This window comes from Penaeus japonicus, unplaced genomic scaffold, assembly GCF_977035675.1.
Source record: "Penaeus japonicus unplaced genomic scaffold, GWHDUDI00000001_assembly GWHDUDI00000003, whole genome shotgun sequence".
NCBI lineage: Eukaryota > Metazoa > Arthropoda > Malacostraca > Decapoda > Penaeidae > Penaeus > Penaeus japonicus.
The window spans coordinates 46,205,161-46,225,160 of NW_028234405.1; the positions used below are offsets into that span (position 1 = coordinate 46,205,161).

The 20,000-nt window shown below is 43.9% G+C and overlaps 2 protein-coding genes across 2 annotated transcripts in view; both read left to right on the top strand.

Moving 5' to 3' along the window:
• Positions 1-1,186, top strand: part of LOC122253984 (deoxyribonuclease-1) — a 7,401-nt gene extending 6,215 nt beyond the window's left edge. Inside the window, exon 9 of the mRNA XM_043017429.2 lies at positions 53-1,186. Coding sequence (XP_042873363.2) covers positions 53-208 — 156 coding nt within the window. The 3' untranslated portion in view covers positions 209-1,186. The remainder of the gene's footprint in view (positions 1-52) is intronic.
• Positions 1,187-17,019: 15,833 nt separating this feature from the next.
• Positions 17,020-20,000, top strand: part of LOC122251928 (solute carrier family 35 member H1) — a 35,930-nt gene continuing 32,949 nt past the window's right edge. The window contains exon 1 of the mRNA XM_043014171.2: positions 17,020-18,435. Coding sequence (XP_042870105.1) covers positions 18,321-18,435 — 115 coding nt within the window. The 5' untranslated portion in view covers positions 17,020-18,320. The remainder of the gene's footprint in view (positions 18,436-20,000) is intronic.

Below are 20,000 nucleotides of genomic sequence, written 5' to 3' on the forward strand. Positions count from 1 at the left end.
AAACAAAAAACGAAAAATGCATATAATTGGCAATCACTTGTCTCTTTCACAGGCAGTGTCCGTGTTACTCTACAAGCTCGATGAGGGCGCGCTGACAGACCCCACGTTATACGGCGCCGATGTCCCCCTATCTGTGTACACGATCACCTTGCTATGCACACAGGCGTCATGCACGTTCTCTGTCACCGCCCCGACCTTGGTTAACTGAGACAAACACGATTTGCAAAAGATGCCATTGATATATGCAGAGGTACCATAAAACAAGAAGGGAGAGAAAGGTAGAAAAAAAAGAGTATGTTTGACGGTAGTAGAAAAACGGAAAAAGAAAATATATCACGAAGGTTTTCAAATGTGTAGACGTTAACCATGTACCTTAGTAAATGGTTATGGCTTATAGACCTGTTATCCGCTCGGTAACTCACACGCTATAACACTGACCTTGGGCTCTGTGTTGTTGCTTTTTTTCTCTTTTTCTCTCTTCGAGTAATGTCATAATACCTTCTTACGTATTTCGTGATGTCTTATTCCCTGGTGCGCCCTTCACGTGACAGAGGATGTGGATGATATATATGGATTCAGGTGGTTGGGTCTGGTGCTGTTTTGTTTTCATTCTACGTTTAGGACGCTAGACACGCTAGACACCATAGAAAATATGATTTATGTCTTACCCGACCTACAGTGCTGATGTCTTCTACGCTGACACTTTGAGACAGTGCCTTTTCCTCCACCGTGATGTCACATTTCACAAGCTAAAGCAGTGGCTGATGTTAGAAAAGTGACATGTGTTATTGAGGTTGAGGTAGAAACGTGCATCTTTAATGTCTTTGTCTTTGATGAATATTTTTTCAACATGAATATTTCATATTCCTCTTGTTTGTAATCTATAATTACGGTTTTTAAAGTTATGATAAAATGTTTTTAGATTTGTACTTGGTTCCCGCTGTTTTGTTATTACTAGCTAGGTTGGTACTCAGGTAACCTTGTAAGTTTTATTCCTTCTATTTTCGTAAGTGATAAGTTTGTTTTTAATTAACGATTTTTTTAATATGATTCCCAATGATCCAATTATAAATTCATATTCACTCATCAAACAAATTTGATTTATGTACCATCATTTCTTATTACTATGTAATTTCAATAATTTGTAATTATGCTTTTATAATTGTATGATGACGGCTTGATTAAATATGTATTTTAATGTAGTGTATCCTGGATTAAGAATCATTATCCGTGCGCCGGAAATGATATTGGGATGATCGCACCAAAACTAGTGTAAATTAATCAAATAACTTATATGTATATCTGTACATATATGTATGTGTGTATATATATATATATATATATATATATATATATATATATATATATATATATATATATATATATATATATATATATATATATATATATATATATATATATATATATATATATACATATATATATACATATATATATATACATATACATATATATATATTTATATATTTAGCCTCCAGTGTGCAATTGCCATACTTTCCATAATGGCCATTAGAAAACTCACCAAAGACAGTAAATTATCGAACAAATAAACGAGTATATATGAATAATTGAAATATTAAATAGAAATGAAATAAACGGACAAACTGATAAATGCATAAACAAGCGAAATGAAATTACCATATGAAATGAATTATTACATTCAATTCACTATGGATTCCTTAAAATCAAATGAATATACTATTGCTTAAAAACAGATGATTTAATCAAATAAACTATATGAAAAAATACGGCCGCATTCAATAGGCCTGTTACGTTTAAGTATAAATTTAGACACATATCTAATGAAAATATTGTCTTAAAAAATCAGTGGATTTGTACCTCACTGGAGATATTTGTTTTAACAAATACTTCTAATTCATTTGGGTCAATACAATACAATACAAAGAGAAAAGTGGAGAATCGCGATTCTTGAAGGAAAGGGAGAAGGAGGGTGTAAGATGGTAACTAACTACCTAAAAAGAATATAAGTAGGAGATAAAAGGTGGGGGAGCGTAACCCCATGCAATATGCTTCATCTAGTTTATTATATCCCCTTTACTGACCAGTCCATAGCTACTTCAGTTTATTTCTCACCTTGCACTGTTCCCCAATCCGATGTTTCTCCCCTATACCTAAACGTAATTCTCAACATCAACAGTTCTATTCCTACTTGAGGCATTTGGTTCTAAAATAATTTTTGGGTGTCTTTTGTTCCGACGAGATCTGATCGTTTGGAGTTCTTAGACAAGGTAACAAGGAGCCTTATACCCCCAATTCATCGCTTTATTATACTGTTGTTTTTATTTGTACTATTCTCAGTCAAACGCATACTTTCATGGTGCTTCTGCTGGATTTTATATATAGTTTGATGACTTTAGTCGAAAATATATTTCAATATTCCACAGCAGCCCTCCTCTACACCTTGTTTACGCATTGGTTCTAATACTGCTGCTTTTTCTACAGAATAACGTGCCTTTTCATAATGAATTTTACGAATTTAAAGTAGAAAAGATGATGAAAATAAGATAAATAGCGCGAAGATAAGTGGGAAAATGAAACGAGTGAGAGAGAGATTAAAGAGGTGCTACTTATTTCGGTCGTTTTCTCTCATGCCTGAGCGCGGGGGGTGGTGACGGGGGGGGGGGGAGCAAGGGATCCGTTTTCTTTGGCAGAGAGCCTGAGAAGCCGTGCAGATCGTGGGGGAGACTGGAGCATATGTGACCTTATGGCCAGGTGAGTACAATAGCTGAAGGCTAATTATAAATAGCTGAAGGTTAATTATAAATAGCTGAAGGCTAATCACATAAATGATGGCAAATGAAATACTAAAGTTAAGTGCATTGAATAATGGACTTAAAATTAAAACGAAAACTGGAGCATGAAATTGAACAAAGAACTAAGAAACTTAACTGGAATTTAACACTTAACTTAAACATTGAACAAACAGGAACGAAACAAAACGGAACATAAACGAAATCAGACAAATGGCTGAAGAAGGGGGAGCGGCTAGATAGAGGCAAAAGAGCAACAGGTGAAGATGTGGCAAGGAGGTGAGGCACAGGTGAGGTAAATATGTTCATCGATGGTCGAATAAAGCGGTTCATGGTTCATCTGGTGGGGGTGGTTAATTCTCTGACAACTGGGTCTGACTTGTGCAAATAGGGAGGGTTCGAACGGAGAGCATTTAATATAAAACATAATAGGTGATGATAATGATGTAACAAAATAAGACAAAACGAAATAAGATTAAAAGAACTCAAACAGGAAAAGCAAAATTGACAGTGAAGTGTAAGTTGATTAAAAAAAGGAAGCAAGCAAGCAGGCATGAAGCAGACAAGCAAGCAAGGCAAGCAAGCAGGTGAGTGACAACTATATTGATTAGAGGAAACTGTCAATATTGCGCGGGTTAGGTTGATTGAGGTTGCAATGGGATACAACAATCATTAAGTTAAGTTAAGCAAAAGGAAGAAATTGCAGTTGGGGGCTGCAATTGGATATACTGAACAAATCAAAAGAGACAAAACAAAATTGGTAAAAGGAATAAAATGGCGAAATAATAGGAAATAAATTCGAAATAAATTAGGCTTTTTTTAGGATTTTTTTTTTTCTCCCTTTTTCCGTAGACGCATCTCCATCCTACCCGTTCTTTAACTCGCGTGCCCGCTTTATGCAATTGCATGAATGCAATGTTGCGGCTGAGGGTATGTTCGGATACTGTGCTCCTGATGCCCATATTAGGGCTTTATTTTGAACTGCCTGGAGCATTAGCACCTGAGATTTCGATATGGTGTTCATTGGAACTGGAGAGTACTCCATAATGGGTCTAATTAGGGTCTTGTATAATTGTACTTTGATTTTTTCTGTGTAGCCGCTAAATCTTTTGCATTTCTGTAGTTGTGTTTTTGCAGTTTTGACTCTCTCCTTTACGTGTGTTGAGATCCCTCTGTTGGTGAGTCTGGGTCCCAACATTTTTCCTTGTTGTGTGAATGGTGTTTCGACATTGTTTATAGTGATTGGTAGTGGGGATAGTTTGGCAGCTGATATCGTCTCAAATTTGGTTGTGTTAGTTTTTATTTTCCACCTGTTTTCGTACTCGTTGATGTCCCTGATGGAGTTGTGTGTTTTTCAGTCTTCGATCTACTCGGATGCGTCACAATTTGTATGATTTCGTCGGCATAACACACGCAGTTGTGCTGGTGAGTTGTTGGAGGTAGCTTTGAGATGTATAGGATGTGTAGTGTCAGGGATAATACACTCCCTTGGCGGACGCCACTCAATAGGCTTATTGACTCTCCGAGATACTCTCCGAGCTTAATTTGGGCTGATCTTTCAGTTAGAAAACTGTTTAATGTTTTTGTGATTGTGTCTGGTAGTTGCAGGTCGATTAGATGGCGTTTTAATCCATCATGCCAGACTTTGTCGAAAGCTTTTGATACGTCTCTCAATATTATGTTGCACTGGTTTCTGTCAGCTAGTGCATTCGCTATCTATTCATATGCTACTGATATTGGTGAAGTTGTGCCTCTGTTTTTTCTGAACCCATATTGGTTGTTATTTAGGGTGTTTTTTTCTTCCAGATATTCCAATAGCCTTTGGTTTATAATCCTTTCCAATAGTTTTCCAGGGATTTCGAGTAATGAGATTGGTCGAAAATTCTCCACTTTATTCGCTGGTTTCCCTGTTTTTGGAATAAGTCGGATTATAGCTTTTTTTTTTTATTGTTTTAGGGAAGTATCCGGTTGTTAAGCTTGCATAGAAAATGTTAGTTTGGTAATCATATTGTTAGGGAGACGAGTGAGATCAGTTTTATTTTACTCTTTCCTGGAGCTTTATTTTTCATTTTCTTTATTGCTGTTTTGACATCACAGTTTGTTATTATTTTCGTGAGGTGGTTGTCATCTGTCAATCTGTTGAGTTTGATGCTTGCATATGGCACCAGTTTGTTGGGGAATCTCTGGAGGTCTCTTAGGATGACTTCTTGGAATCTTAAGTCAAATTGTTGGTTTTCGTCCTCTGTTATTTGGAACGCTTTAGTCTAGTATTTGTTGTGCAGCTTTTCTTTGCCTGCATCATCAAAGATTTTGTTGTTCTGGGGGTCAATTAAGTATGGGCAATGTGGGTTGTTGTTTCCCATAAATTTGTTTAGTTTCCTCCAGAATGTTGCAGGGTCTCTCGTGTACATGGACAATTCGTTGGTCATTCTTTCCCATTTTGTTGTAAAAGTTGTCTTGTTTGTTCTTTGATCATTAGTTGTAGTTGCCTGTATAGCCTTCTTCTATCATCGCTCCACCTGTGTCTTTGAGCCTGTATCTTTAGGTTTTGGTACTGCATTTTGGTGTTGTTTAGCAGATCGTTTGTTTGATGGTGCGGTATGGTTCGGTATTGTTTAGTGGGAATGCTCTGTGCCTTTGCACACATCACTTCCTTAAACCAGGATTCAGTTGCCATGTCACTTTCTTCATAATTTTTGCTTTGGAGCTGTGGAGTGGGGTGTTATTTAGGATATTTTGGTATTTGTCCCAATCAGCATTCCTGTAGTTAGCTTGTGGTGGCGTTGCGATCATGATCGGTGATGTCAACAGCGTAAGCTGTATTGGAATGTGGTCGCTCATGGTTATATCTCCTGGTGTCATGTATGTGCTCAGTGTGCCATATTTGTTGGTGATGATGATGTCAGGGGTTGAAGCAGAGTTGTTATTAATGAATGTGGGAAATTGTGGTTCGATTATTACAGCTTGCCCTTGGTTAACATATCTAGCAAATCTGTTGCCCACCTGATTGTTATCATTATTCCCCAGGATTCTATGGCGGGCATTGAGATCTAGGTATACTGACTTATTTGTTCATAGGAGGCGCATTATGTCGGCCTCTGGCATATATGGTCTTCTTGGTGGTAGGTATGCCGTTGATATAATAATAGGGCCATTGTCAGTATCAACTTCTACTCCCAGGAATTCGGATTGGAAGTCGTCGATGATTTTATGGTTGATATTTCTTTTTATGGCGATTGCATCTCCATCGTTGCGTTCGCCTGATTTATTACTTTGATAGGTATTGTATCGAAAGATCATCCTTTCTGATTCTTTCAGGCCGTGACTATTTATTAATATAATGTCTGGGTCGAACATCTTGTACGTATTTACAAGTTCGTTTGCTCGTTCTTTGCCCCAGTGAAGAACGTTATGTTGTATTATTCGTAATCTGGCCATTCTAATACTTCTTTTTAACACTCTCCTCTGGCCTGTCTGTCGTTTCATCGAACCCGTTCCTGACTTTTTTAATGTTCCTCCTCTCTTCGATCATGTCAGGTGTTATGTTGATATCTCCCTGTTGGAGGTGTTTAAGGATCCTCATATCCATCTCTGGCGTGTGAAATTCGGGGTTGTTATAGGTGTATTTTATAGTCCCCTTTCTGATTTCCTCTCCGATTGTTTTTCGGTTGCTTTGCTGATGCTTTTTTAAGTCATAAGCAAACAACCGTAAGCCTAGCGCTTTTGGGTCAGATGGTATTCCATCTGGTAATGTTTTAGCTGGTGCTTGCTCGGTAGGGAGAACTGTTGCTCGAGTTGTGTCATTCTCCTTTGGGTCTTTGCTCTTTGGTTGTTTAGTTTGCTTCCTGGTAATTAGTGATGATTTTTGTTTTGCAGTAAGGTATGTCAGTTGTACTGGCGGCAGGTATGTTAACTGTTGTGGCTGCACATCATCGGTTGTTATTTCCTGCTCGTCCATACCTTCTGTCTCGCTGAGAAGCCTGTCATGCTGGTCTAGAACCTTGTGGTGAGACAGCAGGCTCTCTTCTGACGAGGCAGCTTCCCTGCTAGTTAGGGGGTAGGGTTGAGGGGGGGCAATAACCCTTAGGATGCCTGCTGAGTCAATGTCTGACTCCAGTCTGAGCTCTGGGAGTCCACTAATTGTGCGAGTTCAGTTCAGTTCAGCTATAAGTGCTGACTCATCTGATCATCATCACTGAATGCTTACCGTGGCGGTTGGATTGCCTGAAGGCGCTCCAGTTGCCAGGGGGTAAGCAATAGGCATAGCCGCCGCGAGTGTGCTCGCATTCCATCAGATAGTGCTCTACCTTGGCGTCCGGCATACCACAATGTCTGCAGCGTCACTCATGCCTAATGGTGGGTATGATTTGCCATGCACAAGGGTAGCCTAATCTTAGTCTGTGAAGATTGACTTCAGCTCGCCTTGGTATTTTATGGGAGAGTACCAGCGACTCATAGCCTGTGGCGTTTGAGTACCAGCTGGCCGAGGGGGAGGTTCTCACTTCCTCTCTATGTAGCTGCAGGGCAACGACCTGCCCTGCAGCCATCGTTTTATGCCTTACCAGTTCCCAGCTAGGATGCACCACAAGATCACTCAAGGGTTTTTTCCTGCCTTCCTCTGCTAGCCTGTCAGCTACATCGTTCCCTTTAATACCAACATGGCTTGGAATCCAGTTGATGATAATGCGTCTACCCTGATCCAGGATTCTCTGAGCAATGGTAAGAATCGTGGTAAGAAGATAAACGTTATCAAGGGGTGTGCTTTGCTGCAGGCTGTCAATGGGGGCCCTAGAGTCTGTATGTATGACAACATGCCTGTCCGTTTGGGCTGCATGGGCTAGGGCTCCCATAATAATGTCTGCCTCTGCTTGGAGTGAGGAGGCATTGTTGGATACCTGCATAGCTTGTGCTATGTCCCTTGCTGCAAAACCGATGCCTGCAGTGTGGGAAATGGGGTTTACAGAACCATCCGTGAAGTAGGTTTTACTACCCGGTGGAGTGATTTCTGCAATATTCCTCTCCACCTCAGCCTTCAAAACAGATAAAGAGTACTGTGTCTTTCTCTTTGACAGGTTCATTACAGAATACTTTACCAAGCATCTTGCCCACGGCGGGGCTGTGGCATAGTTAGGGTGGGGGAGGTCCATGCCTTTAACCAACAGTGTCTCCTTGAGCTCAAAGCGTATCAGCACCCTGGCTGTATGAGACAGCCAGGTGTTGTTGGCAAAGAGTTCATGGTTCTGTGCAAGCCAACGCTGCACTTTTCGACTTAGCTGCGAGTCCGGCGGGGACTGCAGGACTTTGGCAAGAAACTGAGCCAACATCTGATTGATCCGGGTGTCCTGGGGGAAGAGATTGGCCTCCAAGAGGAGGTTGGTAACCTTAGCCCATCCAGGAACACCCAGAATGATCCTGGCGGCCTCGTTTTGCATGACGTCAAGCCTTTTCTTTAGTCCAGGCTTGACCGTAATCAGGGCGACAGAGGCGTAGTCCACGATGGGACGGACAGCGTGCACATAGAAGGATCTTAGTACACAGTGCCCAGCCCCTAAGCGCCGCCTTGACAGAGCTCTCAGGACAGAGAGTCTTGCCTTGGTCCGTTCTAGGAGGTATTGAATCTCCGAGCGGAAGGTGAGGTTCTTGTCAACCCATACACCCAGGTATTGGAAGATGTGACCCACTCTAGCTGAGTAGAGAGATGGGGCGGTACCGACCCGGCTCCTTTGGTTTAGGGATGGGAACTATGTCAGCCCTCTTCCAGCACTGTGGTAATGAGGAAGTCTCCCAGGTGGCCAAAGAAGTCACAGCACTCCAGCCACTTTTCCTGCTTTACCCTTGTAGTGGGTTCGTGGGGCACTCACCCTCCTACAGGAGCTGTAGAGGAGCCTTCTGCAGCAGGAAGGCGTGGAAGGGCAAGAGGGAAAACCGGGCCGGCATAAAGGCAACTGACTGAGACACAAATTCTTTACTTTACGTTTATTTGTCAAGCACAAGCTACTACATGTATAAAACAAACAAGGTATCACGGAACAGGCATGTAGCAGAATAAAAAATTACGCTAGAACGAGAACACGAGAAAAACACACTCCTGCCCAACCCAAGCACACAACCTTCCGCCTTGAAACCTCCTCCACTACTCCAAGATGGCGGTCTTGGAGACCCCGACATGACAGGGAGTTGCCAACTAGGAAATATGGTACAGGTCGTTTGTGCTTGGATTGGGTGCTCCTTCTCCTCCTTTACACAGCCTAAAATACTCCTGGAGGTGGGGCGTTTGACAAAGCGCCCCGAAGGGCGTCGCCAAAGGGCATGACGGGGGAGTACAAAAAAGAAAAGAACAGGGAAGCAAGGCACCCGTCACCCGTTCGCATACGCGCGAATTCAGAGTGTTCGCGTAAGGAACTACGTTACTCTACACCCTCGTAGCAGTTTCCGGAGCATCCCTGAGAGCCTCTGTCAAAAGAGCGGGGTTCTCAGGGGTTCTCTGTCTGCAGAAGTGTCTTTTGCACATATTGATGTTGTGGCGGACCTCCTTAATTTCATCATTGTAGTACCAGGCGTCTTTGAAACACCTGGACCACAGACGAGTTTTGGGAATGGTCTTTGAGGCTGCTTCGTCTATGGCATTAACAAGTCTGGCCTCAAGTGTATCCACATTATCATTAAGTGAGAATTCACTGGTTCTGAGGCACCTGGCCAGGGCCTCCTGGAAAGCTTTCCAGTTGGCCCTGTCCACCTTCCATCGAGGATTGTGCTGGGGCACGGGTGCTGGGCCAGCATCCAAGATGGTGGTGACAATCCCATAGTGATCGCTCGTGGCAGTGTTGTCCACAGACCAACTAATTCTCTCGACCAGGGCCGCAGTGACAAAGGTAAGGTCAAGGACCCCCCCGCCAATGTGCATAGGCTCCTGGTTGTTGAAAAGAGCAATCTCGGGGCATGATTCAAACACCGCGGCTATGTGACAGCCTGCCGCATCCTGGCTCCGCGTGGGAGCCAGGATGGGGTGATGGGCATTGAAGTCTCCCCCTATGAGAATTGGCTCGTGTGCTGCAGCAGCACGGACTTCACTAATATCTAAGCTCCTACAGGTTGGCCTGCTGTACACATTGTACAGCTTGAGGGGACCCCGAGCCATATGGATCTCAACGGCAAGGAGTTCAACACCTTCTCCACACTGCACAGGATCGGCAATCAAGGAGCAGGGGATAGTCGACTCCACGAGGGTAATCAAACCTCTGGTGCCTTCATTAGAGGGCAGCACAAAGGGATGATATCCTGAGAGCGAACAGAGTCTCCTGTTAGAGTCTCCTGGAGCATGACAATGTCAATGTTCCAAGGTCATACGATCGCGTGGAGAAGTGCACTCCTCCGGGAAAAACTGTTGATATTCCACTGCAGTATACTTAGATTAGGAGCCATTGTGCTAATCTGAGTCCATTAAGTCTGCGTCGTCAACAAAGTCGACATGATCGGTCTCAGTGTCCGACGCCCCAGTGTGGGTAACATCAGACATTTCGGAGTCTGACAACTCCTAGGTGAGTTCCTCACTGATCGTGATTTCCTCACTGGACTCGTCACTGTCGTCAGGACAGGTCGAGCCATTAGAAGGGCTGGGTCTCCTGGGAGGTGGAGAACCCTTGGTCGCCTTGACCTTCACTCTGGATGGTCGTGGCTTCCTTACCCTTTTGGTTTTAGGTTCAGCCCTTGGGCAGCGACAGTCTGGATCATTGCCGTCACGGCGACCTTGACTGCCTTCTCTTTCTCCTCACTGGTCCTCCCCAATGCTGTCGCAACTGCTGTGACGACTGCCGTCAGCAGGAGCGTCAAGTCATTATTTGTAAATAGAGTTTGTCTCTCCGCTCTTGGGGTGGTTTTTGGTGTGTTCCCAGACCCCTTCTGGGTCTGTTTCCGTCTTGGAACATCCACCAGAGCCGGAAACTCCTTTGTGTTGGTGTCTGGTGGTGGTTTCGTTTTGGGCGGTGCTTCCTTCCTCTTAGAAGGGGGGGGAGTCCTTACCTCTTTGTTCTGCCCCCAGACATGAGTGCCTGAAGGGGTGGGAACAAAGTCTGGTCATTTTGCAACGACCTCTTGCCACCGAAGATCCTCTTCCTTTCTTATGGAACATCCGAGGCTCCAGGCGTGGTGCTTTTTGTGGCAGTTGGGACACTTGGCAGTGGTGTCCCGCTTGCCATCTTTGTGTGCTTTGAGGCTCACCTCCGTGCTGCTTGCCTGACTACAGACACCACACTTCGGCTTTGCAGAGCAAGTGGCCTGGTGGTGTCCGTATTTCTGGCACGTGAAGCAATGGAGTGGGTCTGGGACATATGTCCTGAGGCTGTAGGAGCCCCAATTGCCAAGGTCCAAGGACACAACTGGGGCTCCCTTCAAAGTGACCAGGACTTGCCTGGTTGGTTGCTTCCTTTTGGACAGTTGGGAAGCTCCTGCCACCTTGGGATGGGCGGTGATGACCTCAAGGTCATACATCAGAGGGAAGCCAAGAAGCACCATCTTGGACTTCCTCTCTTCGGAAGTCATGGCCGCCAGGCTCACCTTCCACCCATTCAGGAGCTTGTCAGTCTCCTGGAGGAAGGTGAGGGTGGGCTGGTCCTTTGGGATGATTATCATGCCTTTATCTCTAGCAATTCTAATCGTCAGACAGCACTGTCTCTGGTTTCCAGAGCTTGTACCATCTGATAAGCATTGTCTAATCCCTCAGGCTTAGGGGGAACCCTAAATTGGGGGAAACAACTCGGGGCTACAGACTAGCCCTCCGAGTCCGTAGCCGGCCGAGGACGCTTATTGTTTGTCCTCCGAACCGACGCCGGAGTTTTGGCAGTGGGGCCAGCAGGGTTGGAGGGTCCTGTCTGGCTTCCATTCTTATTTTGACTCGTCTTCTGAACCGACGCCAGAGACTTGTCAGAGTCAAGGGTTGGTTTGGAGGGTCCAGCCCGAGGCTCTTGGGTAGGCTTTCTCTGAACCGACGCCAGAGCCTTACCCAACTTTTACTTTTATCACCAAGGACCTTGAAAGGCTGCAAGGTGACAGTCATAGTCATCTTTGTTCCAGGTTCGTCAATATGGGGGTCAGTCAGTTTCAATTCGTCCTCCCACGCCCCCACCCACCACAGAGTCCAACAAGGGGAAGCTGAGCAACGGAGACCATGCTCAGAGGCCACAGGGGTGGTGGGAGTATATACGCAACCCCCGCCTCGCATTGATGGCACTCGCAAATATGTGTGATTGCCTGCAAGACAGGGGCTGCTTGACCCTAGCCTAGCTCAAAAAGAGAGACCAGCCGATTGACCTAATCGAGCCGAGATCAGGCCACCCGTCTTGCTGGAATAGAGGACCAAAGAGGTGTGTTGCTAGCCACAGGGCGTACTCATACACATCATCGCTCAACCTCCAGGACTCCCATCTCCCAGCGCACAGGGGCGCCATGCACAGCAAACACGTGGGGGGAGGACCAGGGGGGGGTGTGATCCCACGTACTAGATCAGCACCTGGGAATGCTTAGTCGTCCTTCCTCAGAGAATCAACCGCTAGAAGGCCACCTCAACAGGAGGGAGAGACTGGCTAATTCTAGAGTGGGCTCGTCCGAGGAAGGAGTTCAAGCCCCCGCGCCAGGACAAGGCGGTTCCTTTTTGCGGGGGTAATCGTGCGATCAGCGAGCTCGAATATATACCCTTGAGTGACGTCAGAGTGGCCAGCCCTCTCTCCCCCGTGATTGGTTGTGAATGCGAGTGTTCAACGGTTCTATGCTGTATGTTCTATGTAGTGTTTCTGAAGAAAGTCGATCTGTATTTGTTGCGCCGTGCTTTGTTCTGAACTGATTGCATTTTTGTTTTGTTGGAGTGTGATATGGCAATCAGCGAGATAGGGGTGTACTCGAGGATGGGTCTGACAGTTGTTTTGTATAGTCTGAGTTTTGTTCGTGGCGAGCAGCATGAGAATCCTCGAAGTTTAGTTAGTGTTGTTTTTGCTTGTGAGATGCGTTGGTTTATGTGTGTAGTGAGTCCAGTGCTTGAAAAGTATAGGCCAAGAATGTTTCCTCTGTCGGTGTATGGCATGTGTGCGTTGTCGATGGTGATTGGTTGTGAGTTTCTACGTGCTATGGGTATTACTTTAATCTTGTTTATGTTCGTCTGTATTTTCCATTGGTACTCAAAGGTGTTGATGTTGTGAATAGCTCGTTCTGTTGTTTGTTTCATGAATTGTTGTGATTTAGAGGGGTGAGAGATTATCTGCGTGATATTGTCTGCATAGGAAATATAGTTACTGTATGGTGTGGGCGGAGGTAAATCGGCAGTAAACATGATATAGAAGGTTGGCGAGATTATGCTTCCCTGTGGTACTCCACTTCTCAGGTGGATAGGGGTGCCCAAGTGTGAACCCAGGCGTATTGTGGCAGTCCTTTCGTCCAGGAAATTACAGAGGAGTCGTGTTAGATGTGTAGGGAGTTGTAGTTGTGTTAATTTGTATTTGAGGCCGTCATGCCAGACCTTATCGAAGGCCTTGCTGACGTCTCGAAGTATAATGTTATTCTGGTGCTTGTTAGCGAGGCCGAGAGCGATCTCCTCGTAAGCAAGGGCGATAGCGCTCTCGGTCCCCCTGTGTGGGCGAAAGCCGTATTGCCTACTGTTTTGTTTGTTGTTGTTTTCAAAGTGGGTGATGTTATGACTCGCTCTAGCAATTTGCCTGGAACTTCTAAGAGTGAGATGGGGCGGTAATTCCCCACCTCGTGAATAGACTTCCCCGGTTTGGCTATAAGGGTCAGAATGGCGTGTTTGAATTTCTCGGGGAAATATCCTGTTGCCAGTGACGCATTGAAAAATCGGCGTAGATTTTCGATCATATTGGGTGGTAGGTTTTGATGGTTTTGTTTATGGTGCCCCGTGTTGTTGTTAGCTGGTGTAGATGATTTTACTGTATTTTTAGCAATCTAAGACGAGGTGTTTCTCTGTAGTGGGGGATCGTTTTGTATGTTGTTCTGGGGATGTTAGCCCGTCGGGCCGTCTGTATGTCTGTGTACCACTGTTCAAGGTGGGTGTTTATTGTGTGTGCGGGTTGCCCCTCGAGATCGATTATTGGCGTGTTTTCAAGTGCTTGTTTGAATGTCTCCCAGTTTGCATGTTTTAAAGACTCTCGGGGTTGTGTGGGGATCATGATAGGGTTTGTAGAAAGTGTTAGAATGACCGGGAGATGATCGCTGGATGTGACTTCGCCTGTTTTGATAGTGTAGATGTGCTGTGTGGTTCGCGAGAACTACTATATGTCAGGTGTTGTTGCTGTGTTATGTGTGATGTATGTTGGAGAGTGTGGACCGAGGTGTGTTAGTCTGCCGCGTTGTATGTACGAGGCGAGGCCTCTTCCTACAGTGTTTGTGTGATAGTACCCAAAGAGTGCGTGGTTGGCGTTAAAGTCTCCCATGAAGTATATTGGCTTATTGTGCCTCAGGAGTTGCATGATGTCAGGTTCTGGAATGTATGGTCTTCGTGGTGGGATATATAGTGTTGCAAGTATAATGGGTCCTTGGGGGGGGTGTTAATTTCGACTGCCAACATGTCAGAGACGAAATTATTAATGATTTTGTGGGTGATGTTTGATTTGATCGCAATTGCTACGCCGTCATTTCTTTCCTGTGAAATGTTGGAAGAATAGACTGAGTAGGTGAAGATTTTGAGTGGTTCTGAATCTTTGAGCCCATGGCTGTTTATGAGTATGATGTGAGGGTCGTGCTGTCTATAGGTGTTACAAAGTTCGCGTTTTCGTGTTGTCCAGTGTAATACATCGTGTTGTATAACAGTGAAGCGTGACTGCATTGTGTTATTTGTAGTATCAATGATGTTTGGTTTTCTTGTCTGCGATGCAACGTCCGTTGCGGATGTTGTCTATGTTGTAAGTTTCTATGATGGTGTGGTTGAATGCCATGTTTCCTTCTATGAGGTGTTGTCTGCTGTGACCATATTATTATGCTCTGCGTTCGTGTAAATCCACTTTATTCGACCATTATGGATTTCTCTGCCTATTTCTGCTCTTGTTGAATATTGATATTTTTTGGTTCATTAGCAAAGTCTTATATCGTAGTACCTTGGGTCGCGGACTGTACCGTCCATGAGTCTCTCCATGCCATCAGCTCCTATATAGGAGCCCTCAGGGGCTGTTCTGTCGAACGAGGATGGTGGTTTTGGGGTGGAGGGGAGTCTAGCCCTTGAGTGGGACCTCTGGGGTTTGGGTTTTTGGGACCTCACAGACTCAGCTGGAGTGGGGTCTAATGGAGGTCTTTCAAGGGTGGCCAGTGTGGCACTGGCCTGTGGGGCTTCTGTGACCAGTTCAGTTGGTTTAATTGCCTGAGGGGGGGGGGGTGTTTGACACCTCTTTGGTTGGGCTGGAGGGTGGGCATGGTAGGGGGAGGTTCTACCACCTTTAAGATGCCCCATGAGTCTCCCTCACCCAGATCTAGCTTGGGGAGGTTGTTCAGGGCCAGTGCTTCCTTGGCATGTTGCCTAAAACCCTTTTCAGGGATTATGAGTGCATGGAGGAGAATAATCTCCTTTGACAGGTCATTTGGTAGTGCTAGGTGGATATTGGGCTTGGGTTTGGGGGTATTTTGAGTCTTAATGTCTTGCCTCACCTGATTGATTAAAGGCTTCCACGCAATAGTGGTTGCCTGGACCGTTTCTTGTGCAGCCTTCTGTGCCACAGCTTTGATAGGCTTCGCCTCTATCTCTTTTTGTTTTTCTTTTTCTTGTGTGGCTTTTATGGCTTCTTTTCGCACAGGGCAGCTGTTAGCAAAGGTCTTTTGGTCCCCTCCACAGTTAAGGCACTTTTTGTTGAACTTGTATATGTGGTTCCCAGAGCCACACTCTGAGCAAAGGGTCTTTTTCTCAGTTTTGCATTGTGCTTTGGTGTGGCCGTAGACGTAGTAGTTCATGCATTGGTTTAGCCGAGTGTATCGTTCGAACTCTATTTGCCTGGGGGCAACGAAGAGTTTGAACAGGTAAATACCCTTTTCCTTGATGAGGTTGGCTGAGGTGTGGTCTGAAAGACGTGCCTTTACTATGTACTTTGTCTTCATGACGAAGACGTGTTCGACAGTGGCGGTGGGGGCAGAGGCCATGATTTCGTCAGCGATGTCTTTTTCGTTCTCGTTTACCACCTGACGGTCGAGTTTTTTTAACACCAAAGTGAGCTTAGCTCGCATGTCAAGTGGATACACGGGAACGAAACCATGGGTTGCTAGGGTCGTCAGACTATTTTTGGCAAAGAGCTTTTCGGCTTGATTGGCATCTTCAATGATGCCCAGGTACCCATCATGGGTGGGGTAGTACCCAAGTACTCTGATCTCAAGGTCATAGAGAGCTTGGGAAAGAATTTCCCGTCGTCTCGGCGAAGGACCACCGGAGACGTTGATTTTAACTATTACCATGGTCGTTTCAGGACATACGGTCGGTGAGGAATGAATGGGGTGGTGAGTGAGGGGGTGGGATGGGGTGATTGATAAGACAGAAGATGGAGGAGAGTAGTGGGAGAGAAAGTTTGGAAGAATGTCTAGATGAGGGTTGCTCTTTGATTTACAGAAGAATCTTACTCTCGACCCCCTAGAGGCAGGCTGGTTGCGTTCTCCAGCACCTTTAGGGGATTGCAGTTTTGTGTTGGGCACCTCCCTTGCTGTCAATCCTTGCTACAAAGGGGCAGTATGTAAGGGCGCACTCCCCAGACGAATACAAAAACCCCAGGGAGTTTATGTAGGTCCAGAGAGCCACAGGAAAGAGGAAAGATTTCAGAGAGAGAGAGAGAAAAAGCACACCCAAATGTCACCTTAGACTGCTGGGCCTCCCTATCTAGGGATCGTAGCCAAGGGCTACCCTGAGATAGAGAGTGCTGCGGGTCTGAGGAGGGGTGTAATATTCCTGTGCCACCGTCAGTATGCAAACAAGAAAACCGCTAAGGGCGGAGGCACAACAAGCCCTCTGGAAGATCACGAGAAAGTACAACATCGATACCAGTCTTGTATCAGTCATCGGAGCACCGTACCAGGACTCGAGAAGTAGTGGTAGACACAACTCTGAGCGATTGATTCCCAATTACATTTGGGGTGAGACAAGGATGCCTTTTGTCTCCATGTCTGTTCAACTTGTTCAACTATCGAACCTGAGATTTGCTGATGACGTCGACCTCATCGCTGAAAACAAGGAAGAAGTTGAAGACTATCGAACCCGAGATTTGCTGATGACGTCGACCTCATCGCTGAAAACAAGGAAGAAGTTGCTGAGTTGACAAGACGACTTGACAAATTAGTCATGCATGGGTATGGCTATCAGTGCTGAAAAGAGCAAATTTCTAACAACAAAGGACACACAGAGACACGAAATGTGAACACGGGATCTACATATCAGTGTACAAGGCAGAAAATTTGAAGTGACGTCATTCAAATACTTGGGCGCCATTGACATAGAAGACGGGAGGGAGATCAAAAACAGATACAAAGAACAATATAGCAATTTCTACAAGTGTACTTTCAAAACTTAATACAGGTGGAAAGATATTCATGCACGCTGACACATTAACTAAAGAGAAAAGAAATCATAAAATGGTTAGGACATGTCTGCTACTGCTGTGACATCCATCCCCACACCATCTTGCAAGGGTATGTTGCTGGCAAACGAAAAGAAGGCAGACCAAGAGAGAACTGGATGAATAACTCCACAGAATGGAGAGGAACGAGTGTAGTGAAAGCAGACAGGACAGCAATGAATAGAAAAGTACGGAGAAGAATGCTCCCACAACCTGACGGTGTTCCAAAGGATTAAGGAATTGGTGATGGTGATATGCGCGCGCGCGCGTGTGTGTGTGTGAGTGTGAGTGAGTGAGTGCAAGTGTGTGTTTGTTTATGCTGCATGTGTACGTGTGTGACTTTATATATTTGTGCATTTGCGACTGCGTGCGTGTATATGTGCGATTGTATATATACGTGTATATGTGTGAGTATATGTGTTTGCAGTCTATCTCCTCCTCCTCATTGCGTGTGACTCCACGTCCACATGTGCCTCCAAGTATGATCTGGTACATGTGTTTCTGAAAAACACCTGCGAGTCAGACAGGTGTTCCTGAATCAGAGGTCTGGAGGAACACCTCATACATTGTTCTATGCTGAATTTTCTGCGGGAAGTGAAAGAGCATTCATCGGCGTGGACTTAGCATGAGAACAGATTGAAAGAGGGGAGATGGTGTGACTTATCAGCCGTACTTACATGTATGCATTGTGACTAACACTGGAAAGGAACTATGCTGTTAAAATATAGCCAGATAATCACAAAGCATGTAGAAAGCGTTGATCTGATTTTCAATTGTTCAAATTCTTATTTAACTTAAGTCGAGAGAAGATGTCTCGCCTCTGAACAGAAAACACCATGACACGCGAAGAACAAAACATATCCTGAAGAAAAAAATAATAAACGTAAAAGGAATAAGTGAATGAGAAATAATAATAGAAAAGGGGTAAGAGAGACTAATCAGTGTTAAAATGCCCGAGGAAAATGATGTAAAAATGACATCCAAACGCAAGAATCATATAAACTACAACACCTTACAACACGGCGGGTCTCTTACCGTGGAACGACGTAGCATTTCCTTCTTTGGTAAGTGTCGTGTCTCTAACTCGTCGAGGGCTCTCTGACTCATCGTGTGTTTGATATTAAGATAATCAGTCAGTCGGATTTTCATGTGTCTGTAGGTATGTATGATTGGAAGCGTATGTTTACGGTGTGTTATATGCTCTCACGGTCAAGATGATAGTAAGTAGACATAGAGGTAAGGACTTGTAAACATCTATTCTGTTCTCTGTAGGCGGTGCCAGCTATTTCATATTGATATGATGTCGATAACCCGTGATATCGTATACCAATATATGTATATCTCGACAGTTGATTAATGTAGGTTTTTTTTTTTCAAACACATGTAATCCCAATCTTCAAGAAATGCTCTGGTAAAAAGATCATATTAGAGAAACTATCTTTATGACGAACATACATGTAAACAGTTAGGTTAGAACAAACCAATATTCTCCAGAAAAGGCCCATTTTTTACCTTATTTTTCGTTTTATACATACAGAAATCTCTCCAAATTAACCAATTGAAAATAAAAACATACACTAGCAATCGAAATTTCGATCCCTAAGCACCATTATCGAAACTGAAGAGTGAATAGGCTCGTATCACCTGTTAATGGTCGTCTCCCATATGCTACTACTTACCCAAGGCCAGTGACCGCAAATCTGTTATTAGAATCACTATTCTCTTTGTTATATCGTTAAGCTTGTTTTAGTTTTGAATGTTTACTATATTATTTGCCTTAGAGGATTGCCCAAGAAAAGATAGAGAAGAGGATTTCCATCTTTGATAGATTTCCTCCTTCAACAATATATATGATATTCTTAGTAACTAAGCACGTGGTCTCCTCTGGTGGATTACGGAGATAATTTATTCACAGATGTACGCTGCTAAACGTTTTTTTTTTCTTTTTTTTGTGTGTGTGTTTTTATGTTGTTGTTTTAATCAATTACGCCACAGCCGTTTATCATATTCATATGTAAACATCCATATATATGCATATATATATATATTATATATATATATATTATATATATATATATGTATATATATATATATATTTATATATATGCATATATATATATATTATATATATATATATTATATATATATATATGTATATATATAAGTCTACGTATATATAAAACAAGGATCTTATTGAATTACATTTTTGAGAGTACAGTTTGCGTTCGTTCTCTGAGTGTACCACTCAGAACCTCGTTCGACGGGAAAGGAAACTGCGATGCATTGCCGATCCTCTGCGCACTTAATGAAATGCAACAGCGCGTAAAATACATGACGGAATATCCGCCACGGGGCACCGCTTCTTAACACGTTCTGTACACTAACATTTTTAATCTATAGAATTACGATATCAAAGATTCGTTTTTATTTTATTATATAACATACGATTTAAAATTTGATTATATATAAACACGATTTGAATCATAGTTCAATAAGATTAGGTTTGAATTGAAATCATCCACATAACAATATGCCTTGTTTAATCAACTGATAATCACTAAATTGTTATTGTAGTATGAGAAGTTTCATGATTACATTAACGACAACTACGCACTATGTTATACCAATA